Source organism: Bombyx mandarina, chromosome 11 (assembly GCF_030267445.1).
Source record: "Bombyx mandarina strain Sakado chromosome 11, ASM3026744v2".
Taxonomy (NCBI): domain Eukaryota; kingdom Metazoa; phylum Arthropoda; class Insecta; order Lepidoptera; family Bombycidae; genus Bombyx; species Bombyx mandarina.
In genome coordinates this window covers 18,360,872-18,377,386 of record NC_143218.1, presented here as the reverse complement: position 1 = coordinate 18,377,386, position 16,515 = coordinate 18,360,872, and the positions used below count along the sequence as shown (strand labels likewise).

Genomic DNA, 16,515 nt, shown 5'->3' with positions numbered 1-16,515 from the left:
AGAAAACCGTGTAATAAAATAAAATCTTCAAAAATATGAATTCGGGTTATCAGTGCTGTGGTAAGACGTATTGTGAGCCCATATTGTTAAAGTACTACGACTCCGAATTTTTTGCCGCGAACTAGATAAGACTTGTGACAATTGAGATGTCTACCTCATTACCCAAGATGGATGACGGCATTAAAGGTGTTACGTCTATGGCCTCGGATGATCATTTAAAGTCAGGTGGTCCGTGGGCTTGTCTAACTAAGGGAACATTATAGCCTCCAACAAAAATTGTGGACTCAGGAGCAATCTAAAAAGTTTAATAAAATCATCGGAACATTGATGTACAAGCTGTGCAAAGGGCTAGCAACGAATTAATTCACAAACATATTTAACCTGTCAGTATTCATAACTTTTTATAAATAAAAATTAGTTTTTTCGTAAACAGTGTTCCACATTCAACGCCAGAATCATACAAAGCACACATACATACAAAGTAATCCCGTCTGGGCTTAGCTGGAATAGCCTCTTATGCTACCAGCGAAGAGGTAGGGAAAGAAAAAAAAACAAACTAACCACATCCAGGTTCCAAATAATAAACATCTTTATCAGAGGTACTGGTACTTTTTACTGGTGGTAGGACCTCTTGTGAGTCCGCGCGGGTAGGTACCACCACCCTGCCTATTTCAGCCGTGAAGTAGTAATGCGTTTCGGTTTGAAGGGTGGGGCAGCCGTTGTAACTATACTTGAGACCTTAGAACTTATATCTCAAGGTGGGTGGCGCATTTACGTTGTAGATGTCTATGGGCTCCAGTAACCACTTAACACCAGGTGGGCTGTAAGCTCGTCCACACATCTAAGCAAAAAAAGGTACTTACTCCGACCGTGGCACAGTCAAGGTCATTAACCACAAGATCGAACGAGGTGATTAAATCAAATAAATACTAGACAGGGTTCCACTCGTCTCGTTGCAAAATAACGACATAATCGAGACATCTGATCAAACTTAATTAAAATCACTCCATACCTTTTTTGTTCCGTTCAAACGCCGAGTACCTCCGAAGGCTAACTTCATTCGCGAGTGACGTAGAACCCTCCTGACCGGATTGATTACTTTACCATAACTTTTGACTTTTTTCTTCACGTATTACCGGATTTGTATAAATTGAGAAATTCAAGGACGAAATAAATTGTTATGTAACCTTTTTGTAAGTTTAAAGTTTAAACAAAAATAATCTACTAGTCGTACTGGCCCACTTCGCTGGGCATTTAAAATTAACATTATTATTTATTGTCATTATTAATTAGGGAGTCCAACACTCATATAAATATTAGCCTATCCATTAAGTACATGTATTTCCTATATAGATACCAAGTTACAAGTCAATCGGACGCATGGTTCAGTAGTTATAACGGAACATCCGTAAAAACCACTGTAGATTTATATATTAGTATAGATTTGTCGAGAGCATAAACATAAAGCCTACTTTGTGGTACTTTATTTGAACACACACAATTGTACAGAAACGAATCATGTAGTTTTCTTATCTTTTCTTGAAAGTATCCAGATCAAGACTATAAAAACAAAAGAGTAATTTCTTGAGACCAAGTGGGTTTTATTTATAAAACATAGACATAAGTGTACTGCACACTAACATAGTTTACATTTTAAAGTTTATGTAATATTTTTACTGGTGGTAGGACCTCTTGTGAGGCAGCACGGGTAGATACCACCACCCTGCTTATTTCAGCCGTGAAGCAATAATGCGTTTCGATTTGAAGGGTGGGGCAGCCGTTGTAACTATACTGAGACCTTAGAACGGATATCTCAAGGTGGGTGACGCGTATACGTTGTAGATGTCTATGGGCTCCTGTAACCACTTAACACCAGATGGGCTGAGAGCTCGTCCACTCATCTAAGCAATAAAAAAAAAATTAATAGCAATGCAATCCAATCACGATCCGGTATCACTGTTGCTAGTTGGAATTAAAACAACTTTTTTTAAATGTCATATTTCTTTTCGCCGTTCCGAATATGATACAGTTTTCGTTTTCACGGATGACGTAAAAGTTTTAATTATGTCTGTTACTAACGGAAACCGAAGTAAATATTCTATCGCTAATTATATGAATCGATTCAATTTCGATTACCGATTCGATTCGGTATCGATTTCTTGAAAGTGCTCTCACACCACCTGTCGTCCGGAAATCGAGCAGTGTAAGAAAGCTTGCCTCCAACTGTATGAAGTTTCATTACAATTGGATGGTTAATTCTAAATAGACGGAATTATAATTAATTTTAGACAAAACATTTTAACATGTTCACATACAATCCAGCTGTTTACATTCTAATCTTATCTGTATCAATCGTAATACGGAAAACGCACCCGCTGATTTAACAAAGTTACAATACAAGATACGGTCTGGTTATAGCTAAACCCTAATTACAGATTCAATTAAATTTTAGAGCTGCAATTTTAAAATTTCGTTCGCAAATATATACGTACCGACGAATTATGTCTTCTATACTTATCAGAAAAGAAATTCGTTCCACCTTATCTCGCTACGATGACAAGGCACATAACAGTATAACTATAGATTCATCAAGAGGCGGTGGTCTTCCATTTTAAGTTTATCCAATCAAAACGGTTGATTAAGACGTACAATATTTTAAAATTATTAATTAACATTACTAGCAGTACTCGTCCGCTTCGCTGGGCATTTAAAATTAACATTATTATTTCTCAGCCCCACAAAGAATCTCATCATGAACGCCCCCGCAACTGGTGTAGGGAGACCAAAACTCATATAAATATTAGCCTATCCATTAAGTACATGTATTTTCTACATGGATACTAAGTTTCAAGTCAATCGGATGCATGGTTCAGTAGTTATAACGGAACATCCCTAAAACCGCTGTAGATTTATATATTAGTATAGATATACATTTATTTTTAAGTCACATATACTAAACATTTGACAGCTGACACTTGAACACACAGAACGCCAACCTTCATTACCTCCCGGCCGGTTCAGTCGTGAAAACCAGCCTGACTTACTTTCACATTCATAGGAAATATGCATGGATAACTGTGATCACAGATTCGCAATCGATCCACATTCTCGACCTAATGTCACGCAGACCACACAAGAATACAATTACCGTATTATCCTGTACCGTATTTTCCCAGGCCACAGTAAGTTTACGATTTAATCTCGAGTTCATTGTTGTTATTATTTAAAATTCCGATATTTACTTCGTTATACAGTTTTCAAAGTTTGAATATTGCATCAAATGCTGTCCGTTAATTTAAAAATATACCGCAGTTTACGTTTTTTTCGTACAAAGAAATACGTTTAATGCGCTTTTACGAGAGGTTAACTCAAATTTGTATGGAGTTGAATAGCCCACTGAGTTTCTCGCCGGACTTCCTCAGTGGGTCGCGTTTCCGATCTGACTGTAGATTCTGCGAAGCACTGCTCTTGATAGGCCTGCATCATAGCCTGCCTGCATGCCTGCTTGATAGGCTTGATAGGTTAGAAACACCCCCAGGTTAAACACACGAGAGCTCACCCACTCGCTCCGTTACACTGGTGTAGCCTCTCAAGGCTACCAGATTAGGTAAGGAAAATAAAATAAAAAAAGGAGTTGAAAAAGCGTCCCTACATTTGGCCTATGTTTGTCGCTAAGGGCGCTGTTCCAACTCCATACACCCAAATTTGAGTTAACTTTTACGCCATCGAGAAGTTAAAAAACTGGTACTAAGCACACGGGAAGATCCGGGAACGCTTCCCTATGCGCTGAAGCCATCAGATCAGATCGAAGATCGACTCAAGCATCTGTGACGCTGTCTGTGCCGCCGAGAACCGAGCTGGATGTAGAAATATAGACCGTGGTTATATTAATAGAGGTCACGACACTCACTATTAGGACATTGACGCGCGGAGGAGGATTCAAGATTTAGCTAGTGGTCCTTATTTTCTTGCGTAAAAATTATCTTAACGCTTGTAAAGCACGAAGAGTTTCGACAATCTTTGATCAGTAAATATAACAATTTACAGTTTACTACTTTATACGTAATACTTCTTCTCTTTTCCCTTTTGGCCGCCTCTGTTGCACCTTCTTAGGAGATTGAATCTTAATCTGCAATTTCCGTTTTGTGGCCTCCACTCATATTGTTGCATCGGTATGTACCAACACAGGTTAATGACAGATCCATTGACGAGTACCACCATCCTACCAATGTCTGCAGCGAGTAACAGATATTTTTGTGTTTGAAGGCTCGGAAAGAAATGATTACAGCGCAATGGACTGCGAACTTGTCTCGAAAATGGTCTACGGTATTCTCTTTATCGATATGTTATAGTAACGATATAACAGTAAGCAGAGAAGAAAAAAAACCACCTCAACGTTATAAAAATCGGTGTGCATACCAAAGGTCCTAAATAATCGCATTGCCTGGACGCGAGTACGTCGAGTGGTCAGTTCTGGGTCTGAGGCACCGTCGGGTGGCTGGAACCACGTCTGGCCTTGGCCGAGACAACGAACTCTCAGCGGAATGCAAAGCGCCCGCGCACTTGCCGAAATTCGCCGTGTATGTGCGCAATACACAGATGCTATTATTACAAGTAATTATATAATGTTTTACTTAACATCATTTTACGTTGAATCGCTTTATTTATTTATTTTATGAAAAACGTAGCGGTGAAACTTTAAGACTAGGTTTTAACGAACTCATACCTTCCGCTCAGAACTTCCTCGAACAGAGCGCGATAAGAACTAATAATATAAAATTGAAATCGACATTTCGTATTCCGCTGATTCGTTCACCAAAACATAGACGATTGCAAAAAAATGTTATGCAAGATTTTGTCTATACTTGGTATATTTTACTATATTTTTCTTTTATTTTTCACTAGGTTACCGCTTGCATCTCCTGCGGACTATACTTGATTGCGTAGTTCGAGATTGCGTAGCTCGACAGTGGGACGAAAAGTAGCTTACGAAGTTGTACGAAGCAGTTGCTTCCAAATATACAATTTTTGTGGAAGGCTTTAGAGGAAGAGGTAGACCTAAGAAAAAATGGATGGATTGCGTAAAAGACGATATATGTAAGACAGGAGTGAGAGAAGAAATGGTGTATAATAGAGGAGTATGGAAAGAGAAAATATGTTGCGCCGACCCCAGGTGACTCGGAGAAGAGCAGGAGAATAATGATGATGCTGATACGATTTTTGTGAAAACTTATTCATTTTTATTCCTTATTGATCGCGTTCATGAAAAATTTTTAATGTGTTAAAGGTTACTACGTCGTCTGAGTTTTGAAATTAAATTTTTGGTGACATTTTAGACTGATTTCTTGTCAGACTGGAATTCGTATGTTATATTACATCAATATTTCCGGATCCTGATTCATATTCTAGATCACCTTAAAGACAACTCGGTTTAAGCATCGCTTAAAAATGCTCAACGATGTAATATTATAATGTTGAATTTGTTTTTTCATTGCTTTCAACGTCATACGAGCATACAGCCCGCCTGATGGTGGACTGTCACTGTCGGATATTACTTATTCTAGGGACTCTAGGGATTCTAGGGACACAGCCAAGGATCTATGGTTGAGAATTGTAAGCGTTAACAAAATTGTAGATAGAAATTTTGTTTCACAAAACACAGAGGGGCGAAGGTCTAGTCTCGAAAAACTTATCAATCCGACATTTCAAGATAGTTAATTCATAATATATAATACAAACAGTTTTTTTTTTTCTAATCTGGACAAATTAATTCACGACCCACCTAATATTAAGCGATTACAGGAAGTCGTAGGCCGCGGCTCGTGATTTATTTGGAGACATTAAATTGAGATATTTATTTCATTGAGTTTCAATGTATTGTCAACCCGAAACGCACGTTGACCGATATACTTAAGTGCAATAAAAACAGAAAAAATATATGTCATTAATTCCCAAAATGCCAACATAGTAAATTCAGTTCGATTTACCTAAACATTTAACAGAAATTTTATGAATATTACTAAAATGATGCACTAAAAAAATTGTGCACGTGAAAGAAGTGAAACTTCTTTTGCGGCGTGTAGTATTGTGGTTTTCTTCATTTTTCATCGTTAAATCAAATTTCTCTAGAATGCTGTGTATAAGAGAAACGACCTGGTTCCGTTAAGTGGTTCGCGAGATGCTGTCTATTTTCTCACTCTCGCTCTTCCTAAATTGTATCTTTTCTCTTTAGCCATAACGAATCTGCCGCGAGTTAAATTTTACTCTCAACGCCCCTAAAGGTTTACTGGTGGTAGGACCTCTTGGGAGTCCGCACGGGTAGGTACCACCACCCCGCCTATTTCCTCCGTGAAGCAGTAATGCGTTTCGGTTCGAAGGGTGGGGTAGCCGTTGTAACTATACTGAGATCTTAGAACTTATATCTCGTGGTGGGTGGCGCATTTACGTTGTAGATGTCTATGGGCTCCAGTAACCACTTAACACCAGGTGGGCTGTGAGCTCGTCTATCCATCTAAGCAATAAATAAATAAAAATAAGAAGTTTCACTTCAAATACTCTATAAAACTTAACATTTAAAATATATTTGCGCTCACAATTGTACGTACAATTGCCGTGACACGAATGTGACGTGTCGCCGCTAATGTAAAGATTTCGAACCTAGACGTAAATTTTGGAAAAGCCGAGATGCGTCCGCAAACAATGTCTCACGTATGAACGCAACTACCAAATATGGATTCATTTGATAAACATAATTAACCAGAATCTAAAGGTTCGACAGAGCGACACGAGTTTAGAGTAGAGATTATCAAAATTATTTACGGCCTATACATTGATGAGTAGTCAGCGAATATAGAGCCATACACAGAATACAAAATATATCAGAACCGACAGACGATAAAGTAGTTTTATTATTGTAAAATATTAATGGAAAGTCTCATTCAAATAAAGAAATAAACGTTCAGATTCTAATTAAATTATAAATACGAATTGGAAATGATTCAATTAACGCCCACTATCATTAATATCATTATATAGTAAGCTGGCGAAAAGCTATCAACGAATTTCATCCAATAAAATTTCATTTGGTTCATTGAAACGTAAACAATTATATTGCAAGATATAAACCGAATAATTGTTCGCGGATTTTTTAGTTTATTTTGTATATTGGCTTACGCTTATAGTCTTAGGAAGACCGATATTTTTAAACGTAATGAATAATTTGTAATATTAACAGATTACCCTCGCGAACACACTCCTCCTGTGTTAGTAAGTGTCCTCCTAAGTAAGAAGTCTGGAAATTAAGATTCTCTGATAACAGATGAGCTATATGAGTTCGAAAATTAAATAAATAACAGGTTACGATGTATTCACAGTGGAACCGCTTTTCCCGTTTCTGCTGCAAAGCGGTCGTGTGATTCAGCTTGAAGAGGAGCTCAATTAAACTTCTTGTCTCAGTATGGACTGCTGCATTTACATTGCAACGCCAATCGGCTCCGGTAAAAGCTTAAAGAGACGAGTCATAAAGCTGTTTCTCGATCCCGGCAAAATAAAAGCAAAAATAATGTTTAAACTAGCCTTATATTAACTGAAAATACAGGAACTGATTTTCAATTTTACCATATACAACCTAAAAATAAACTAGAAAGGATCCACAAACATGTCTTGCATGTTCCCTACTAAGAAACAAATCCTGTGTTATGAAAATACGTCAAACTAAAGAAATTGGAAGGAAATTCTTGTATACTTTTAATGCGTTTGGCGCTTTCTAAAAATTCGTAATTCTATATACTCGAAATATTGTTGGTTTATCTACAATTTCTGCTTGTACTATAGCGACAGCGACCCGTGCGAAGGTTACTCGACAACCCACGACGCAGTATTATATAATCCGTGTAGACAAACCAGAAGGGGTACTTACTCCACAGGACAAACGTCTTGCACTAAAAACACACGCACGCTTTTTTTCTCCATGCCCCAACCATGGGAATATCTTTCTAGATTTATCTTTATTTTTATTATACAGAAGACTGAAATGACTCCTCACGATTACATCTAGAACACAATTTACCTAGATTTATGTATGCGAATGTATTGTGCAGACTGTATTATTCTAGTAAGTAGATCGTAAAACTGGATTATCTAAGTGAATAGCAATGTTAGAATATTAACAAATCAAAATAATGACAACGAAGCTATATCACGTATTCTAGTTACTGTTGATGTTGATGTAAAAATTCAATTCATAATTTAGGAAACTTTTGGTGATCTATTATGCAATTTGACAGACTTCTTACTAGTATCGGTGTGAAAGACCAACGTAATCTCATCACATGAACTTATAAACATCAAAACGTGATGCTTCAGACACGATACCGAAGTAACCCTCTGGGTTTCTCGCCGGATCTTCTCAGTGTGGGTCCCGTTTCCGATCCCGTGGTAGATTCTGCGAAGCACTGCTCTTGCTAGGGCTAGTGTTAGCAAATTCTCTTAGGTTGAACGCGTGGACACATCTACTCATCCGAGCGTAGCTGGAATAAGCCCCTATACTAGGAATAGGCTACAAGCTGTGGGGGGTAGCCATTATACAACGCAAGATATTTGACAGATGCCTGAATTTCTCTTACGACATGTTCCAGATAAGCTCGCATATATACAAGTTCCGAACAACAACATTCGGACCGTCGGTCTACCGAGCAAATATCACGCGCTCGGTGGAAGATCTTCCCTTTGTCGTATATCTTTCCAAACTGGTGACCCCGACGTGATATGAACACGCAACCTTCTGATTCCTACCTGATTCCTTCTGATGACCTACAAGCGTATTCGCTTTTCGAATTCTCACTTCTGTACTTGCGGCAACCCCAACTTCAAATAACGATTGTCCCACTCTTCAATCTGGCTTTGGAGAGGATGACAAAAAAGTTGCACCCACAAACGTGCGTAAACTGCCAGCGTCAGTATAATGAAAAAATCTACTACAACGACTTACAGCAAGAATTTCGCACGAAATCCACTTCACCTGCTTGGATGTTATTTTTTGTTTGCCTATTAAACATACTATTAATTTAAAACAAGAGGATAGTGACCGCAATTTGAATGATTCACGATGACTGTTTTTTTTTTTTTAATATCACGAACTAGGTTTTGTGTTAGGGTTAGCGCTTGTTGAATAAGTTTATTCAGAATAAATCGTGAATGAGTCTCATAAAAAAATTACTGTAGATGATTAAAATGGAAAAATGAATTATTTTTGAGTACAAAGCTGCTCCAGCCAATGAAGTAACTATAAAGACCTCTTGGAAGAAATACCACGTGGCTAATCTTCTCAGAGCATGATTAAATATGACCAAGAGTTATCTCATCTGTAGTAATATCTAAAGTCAAAATAGCTCTAAAAATACCCAATCACCGGTATCAGATAACTGGACTATAAGAAACGGTGAACGGCCTGAACTTTTGACATCATCTGCCAATGTGCTTTGTAAAATTATATTGCAATAAGAACCCAATCGAAAGTAGATAAACCATAACAATTCCCATTACTGTATGATCCACTAGTATAATGCCGTACTCCTTCAAATATACCCAAATCATGTACATACATGCATTTGTAAAAAAAGCTAGAATGTCAATAGGACAATTTTGCTCTTATGTTGTTACCATTGAACCAATGACATGTCTTTAATCTAATTTGTTACGCCAGAAGCTTGAATCACGCAAATAATATTTCTTATTAAGGAAGAATCTTTCTTATCTGGCTCCATCTGAAGTAGCATCTGGCTAGGTTGAGTGCTAAATCACATTTTAACTTAATGGCATCTCTTTAAAAATCTCAACTACGTTAACGCAAACTGAAACATTGATTAGACGTCCCTAAACATACAAAGGCGTGGCACGTATGACCACTACACTCGAGTAATTACTGGTTTAGTAATTTCGTATAAGCGTGATGGGTGTTGTCCTGTTAGTTAGCCAAACGTGTATCTCTCCGCTACGAGGTTTTAATTTAAAAAGATATATAAAAATCTTCTATCATCTTAAATGAAAACTTAGTAATAAATATACCTGCTTAGATGGGAATCTAACGGTCAAGGACCTTATATTCTATCTAGAATCATTTGTACGACTAATGGTACGCGAGTTTAAAACTACGGATACCTCAAGCTTCTACTGCTGCAATTTCCGCACAATTTGTATGTCTTGTTAGTATAGTCACCTCATTGTCAGTCTCCATTCTAGACCCAAGGCCTAACATTCCTCAAGAGGTTTGACGTCGGACATGGACATTGCAAGAATCAGTAGTAAAAAGTTCATCAGGGCCCATGTTTTACCGATTAGAAGCGAGATTTGCTGCTAAAATCAAGAAGATAAAACATTTTAACCCAAGTGTTTTTCTCTATAAGGTGTTAAAAGAGCATCGTACGACCATCTTACATATTTCTGCTACAAAACTATCGTAGATTCCGATTTGATTCCACAATAGAGGTAATTGCTTTATAATTAAGACCATAATTTCAGTTAAGGTTATCTTGTCAACCCTTCTATGCTTTTTTGGGTAATGAGTTAATTTCTGAACTTTCAAGGCAAACAAGGAACATGATGACAAGTTAGACGATTAGCGCATCTCTTCCGTCATCCTTTCTCCGCATGATGCTGAACCATCGGTCGACCGTTCGACTCTTTAACGTAATCAATGCCTCTGACAACAAACATGTTCCTTACAATTAATACAAGCAAAATACTACTAATCTATATATATAAAAATGAATTGCTGTTCGTTAGTTTCGCTAAAACTCCAGAACGGCTGGACCGATTTGGCTAATTTTGGTCTTGAATTATTTGTGGAAGTCCAGAGAAGGTTTAAAAGGTAGATAAATATGAAAATGCTCGGAATTAAATAAAAATAATAATTTTGTTTTTCCTTTGATGTGTCCCCCGTCGGACGGATTACTTTTGTTCGTTTTAAGTTTATTTTAAACAAAAGTTTAGGTTTTTTATTTATCAATTGAGGCACTACAAAGTCTGCCGGGTCAGCTAGTAATATATAAATCTACAGTGGTTTTTACGGATGTTCCGTTATAACTACTGAACCATGCATCCGATTGACTTGAAACTTGGTATCCATGTAGAAAATACATGTACTTAATGGATAGGTTAATATCTATATGAGTGTAGGACTCCCTAATAATAATAATAATGACAATAAATAATAATGTCAATTTTAAATGCCCAGCGAAGCGGGCGAGTACGACTAGTCATATATAAATTTAAATATTTATTGTACAAAAATAATAGGGGTTAAAATATGAATTTGCCGTTTTATTGGAATAGGTACTTCGAATTGACATAGAACCTTCATGGTTTGAGATTTTTGGGTGAAACTTTTTTCAAATAGTACCTATGAGGTTCTTCTTTTAAAAAATGTGCAACATTCGATTATCGACTTTCAGTTGATTTTTTTTATTCAGCTTAGACAAGAAATATGGATACTTCGAAAATTCGAGTGATTTTTGAATACGAGTTCCGACGCGGAACTACCGCAGCAGAAACAGGAGAGGGGACTGCTAATGAACGCACCGTGCGTTAAATGAAAAAAAAAACGATTTTCTATATTTTGGCAATTTCATACTTTAACCCCTAATATTATATTTTAACAAATATGAAGAAACAAATTAAAACTCGGCGTTCATTATAGACCACACTAGAGCCACATAATGTTTGATCTGGTTTATCTCATCTTGAACCAATAGCCTCTGGCTTGAGAGACGACATTTTATACTGCTGTTGGACAAGGATTAACTATTTTTTTTTTGAAAGAACATGATAAAAATGCTTCTGAAGCTTTAGTTAAACCCTGAGAACTGCAGGTTTTTTTTTTAAATATAGTACGAATCACTAACTCGGACCTTTTTCATTCAAATTAAAATACAAGTGTTTTATGATGTTTTCCTCTTGTCGATGTATGTAATAATGTATACTCTTGTTCCCTAAAACAACTTTTCGGTTTAGCTTTAATTAATTATAAATTTTCAAACTTAATCTAAAATATATTACATTCAGAGATAGTAATTAAAAAGATGTATTGAAAGAACTGTTTAAATCCGTCACGGCGGAACATTTTAATATTAATACCAGAGACGACTCATCGATTTAAAAAATACAGGTAATAAGACTCACAAGATCAATTCTTTTTTTAAAACAATCGAGACGTTTAAACAATTAGATATGCAATAAAATTTTATTATTCCACCTATCAAATGGGATGGGTCAGTTATACGTGTGTGTAACGACTTTTGTATCTCTAAAGATATCTAAAAACATTTCTAAAAATGAGATAGAAAAAAATCTATTTTTCGTTTTAAAAATCATGAATGAGTATTGTTTATGTAGTTTCTTCTAGTATTTTTATTTCAGTGACAACACAAATATCGAAATCGACACAAAAAATTCAAATAGGTTATTCAAGCCTGTATGAAACAAATTGACTTTTTGGCGGGAACGCGAGGAGTGAAGTTGTGTGATTTGTTTTATTTTGTCTATTTAGTGTTTCTTCGGGTTTAAATGTGTAATAATGGTGGTTTATTAACTGTTTAATATCTGTGAAAGTGCACAAATGTGGGAAAATGAAACAAAGCCACTGGACGTAACTTCTCGGGATCCTCCAAAAAGTCCACTGAAAAAATCTTAGTAAATGACCACCATTTTACTGAGATTATATTTCATCCCATTTCATTTCATTTAATTTCATCCCAGTTGATTAATGTCTCAAATTATGATCAAAGATATGACTTAAAGGTCTCAGTTACCAGGTCATAAAATCCCTTAAAAAAAATGAAACAAATTTGTTGTTCAATGAAAGATACCGTAAAATGGGGCGATTAGGGACAAATTCCAACTTTATCAGCAATTTTAAGGTAGTTGTTGATGTATATAATGCTATATCAGGATCAAAATGATTGAGTCTTGGGGGCATCTTTGTTGTCTAATTTAAAATTATGCAACTAGCATTCCTGTTTAAACAAAAAATGCAAAAATAGGTGTAATCCCTATTTACCCGAAAATTGCGGTTAATTGGGACGAAATGAGAAATTTGCTAGGGCTGGCACTACTTTTATTTTTATATATAGTTTTAATTAATTTATTTATTTAGTTGCACCAACAAAGTGATAATCAATAAAAAAAATTGAAAAACTGACAAAAGTACATGGCAGACATCACCTCAATTATAGGTGCAATCGACAGTGCATTAACAAAAAAAAAAATATATATATATAGTGGGCTTTCTTAGAAACGGTTTATATTTCTCCGTTCTTGGTAAGTACTTAGGGGCTGATATTTCTATCTGGGTTAAGAGATTAGGTGATTAGGTAGGTAGATTAGGTTATTCCATGGATTAATCAGATGAATACCCCCACTCTGAACAAATATTAAATGTTTTATTATGTATTACTTAGACATTTTTGTCCACCTTGAGATTTCATTGATCTTATTACATGTCTCTGCAAAATCGACTTACTTATATTAAATTGCTTATCTATTTCAACTAAAGACTTATTCCCAATTTCACTTCGAATAAACCAGATTTTTACCAACAAATTTAAAAAATATTGTTATAACTACATAGACAACCCTACAAACCTGTACCTATTTATACTTAGGTCGTTTCCATTTCACGTATTCTCATCCCAATTGACCCCTTTTTCGTTGTTATTTGTACCTAAGACGTCCCCAATATTCCCAAAAACAACAGACTTTTACATGTATTTTTATTTAATCAAATACATTAAAACCAATAACAACTGAGACTTACCTTTAATATATATGCTGGTTCAAACACTAAATAACGTTTATAAATCATAATCGTCTTCTATTATTATCAAATAAATAAAAGAGAGCAAAGTTTCTAGCACTAAAATAATTACCACCACAGGAAGTTAATTTGAAACGCGATTTTTTATAAGTTAGCAGCTATTATCATGCATATTCAGAGTTGTTTTGTGAACTTTCAACATTCTACTATTAAACTACAAAAAATGGAAGATTTTGCAACGAATATAAAACTTATATTGAGCGTCGAAAGATTTTCCCGGTTTTTTCCTCTGCGAAGCACTGCTCTTGCTAGGGTCAGTGTTAGCAACTCTCCGGTTTGAGCCCCGTGAGCTCACCTACACACGTTAGGGTGAAGCTGAAATAGCCTCTCAAGGCTATCAGCATAGGTAGGAAAAAAAAAAAAAAACGGTTTTTTCCCGATTCGCTTCTCAATCCCTAATCGCCCCATTTTACCGGTATCTTTTTTGTAAGTTTACTGGTGGATTTTTTTTATTTTGCTCAGGAGGAAATCGCCGGACTCCCAACCTCCACTAGGGATGGCGGGCGGGGTATGTCGGAGTCCTGTACTAGTCTAAAACCTCCTTTTTTTTTTTTGCTTTTTCTGTTGTGTAGCATTCACATCTCCGATTGGAAGAATGGCTGTTGTATAACCAAATATCTATAAAATCACAACATAGACTTGTCTTAGGCTCAGAATACATAATTTTTTCTGTATTCTGAGGTCTTAGGATGAGTGACGGCATTAACATTATGATATTTATGACATCTTGTAACCATAATAATATAGTATCAGGTGAACTGTGGGTCTGTCCATTGCTGTAGCTCTGTCTCCTCACACCGACTTCCAATCTCAGTATTGGCAGTCAGACATGACTACTGCAAACCTGCCCGTGTTGGTACCACCTTCTTTCTTATTTTTGCCATCAATTCTAGTTGGAACAGGGAATACTGCGCATTTCAATGAAATTGAGAGTCCATTTTAAAATGCAGTGCGGGTCACAATCGACTCGGAACTCTGGTAGCCGTTTGGCACCAAAAATTGAGCACATGTGTCTATCCATTAAGAAAAAAGTAATTAAGACAAACATTACAAACAAACTATTTGATATTGGTAATATCATAATATTGCAAGGCCTGTTTCATTAAGATTATGTTGAGAGGTGAAAGGTTATTTGGTTTAACCGACATTTCACTTAATACACAACATTAACTTTGTAATTCAAAGTGAGTTTTATTTTGTATTAGCATCAACAGTTAGATGTTTTTAATTAAACTTCAATTAAGTTAACTCCATTCAAATAGCAGCATAAGTTGTTCTAATTTGTTCCAAATTCTAAATTTTAAAGGGCTCTCCTGTAACATTGCCATAATTTCACTTAACCGACATAGCCTTTCATCCCTCTATATGTACAAGAATCATGTACTCAAAACCTAAACCGTACAGTACAATACAAACTTTACCAAATAACTAATCTCTAGAAAGAAATTATTGAATGACCTAATATTAACACTACAATTTCAATAACTCAGAAACTCTCATAGTAATGAAGTATATCTGAAGAAAAATAGTGTTGCTCTGATAAATTCACTAGTGGTTTCGTTGAATAAGTTCCCTAATTGACCATTTTCTTCAACATTACCTTGATAGTGTTTAAAATAAAAGCTTAAGTCTTAAAAAATAAAAAGTTACCATGGATGTACTTTTCAAGTTATTTTTCCCATTAATATATTAAATATATTAATATTTGGATTCGTCTATAGCATTTACGCAAAATTTCCTATATACATAATTCACATAGTTATTGAACGACCATAAATTTATTTGAATTTTCTAGGTGTGATTGTTTAAATAACAAATTTATAGGTTATGTGTGATGAAAACCTAAGCAACTGAAATATCAGTGGTATATGGTAGTTAAATTATTTGCAGTATTATTAATAACACCGGTAAGAAAAAATTGTAAAAATTTCTTATTTGTAATATAGTTCCCAATGTTATTCGAATGTTTTGAGGTTAGAATTGGTTTTGGTGCTCACCTGCATTGAATCGGCGCTGATTATTTCAGTGGCAAATTTCTGTGCTAATTCCACACCAAGCTTAGTTTTTCCTGTCCCAGTAGCACCTAATATTATCACTATTGGAATTCGAGAAGAAATCACAGTACGCAAAGCCATTGTTTTGCTCACACGCGCGAACTTCACTATTATTATGACGTCTTAATCGGTATGAAGCGTTTGGATTTGAAGTCGCATGAGGCAATGACATCTGAAGCCAACAGCCAACTCGGTCTGTATTAAAAATATTAATATTATTAGTATATTTCATAATTATAATTCATTTATTTTATAGTGTGTATCAAGAAAAAATATATGTATATTGAATTCTTATTAATATTAAACTGTTGTTAACAAACTTTATCAAATAAGACAATTTCATGAATGTTAACTTAAAACTCGTTTCTATGCTGGTTGATCCTGATAGGATTATAAGACTGCATATCAGCCTTTCCTTTCTTAATAGTAATATTTCTTAGTAATAACTCTAATAGAAACCACAACATAATAAGACGCTGGTATCTTCAAGGGAACCTGGTAAGTTCTGTTTGGTTCTAAGAAGGACGCTCTTTAACTTTTTACGTATTAGGTACTTAAATTTAACCAGACATACAATGGAGCATGATTCTC

General features: G+C 35.6%; 1 protein-coding gene across 1 annotated transcript in view; it reads right to left on the bottom strand.

Annotated features, from left to right (window-relative positions):
• The window catches only part of LOC114243305 (tRNA dimethylallyltransferase), a 281,859-nt gene extending 265,821 nt beyond the window's left edge, over positions 1-16,038 (bottom strand). Inside the window, exon 1 of the mRNA XM_089731142.1 lies at positions 15,868-16,038. Within this exon, the coding sequence (XP_089587268.1) occupies positions 15,868-16,005 (138 nt within the window). The 5' untranslated portion in view covers positions 16,006-16,038. The remainder of the gene's footprint in view (positions 1-15,867) is intronic.
• Between the last annotated feature and the right edge of the window lie 477 nt (positions 16,039-16,515).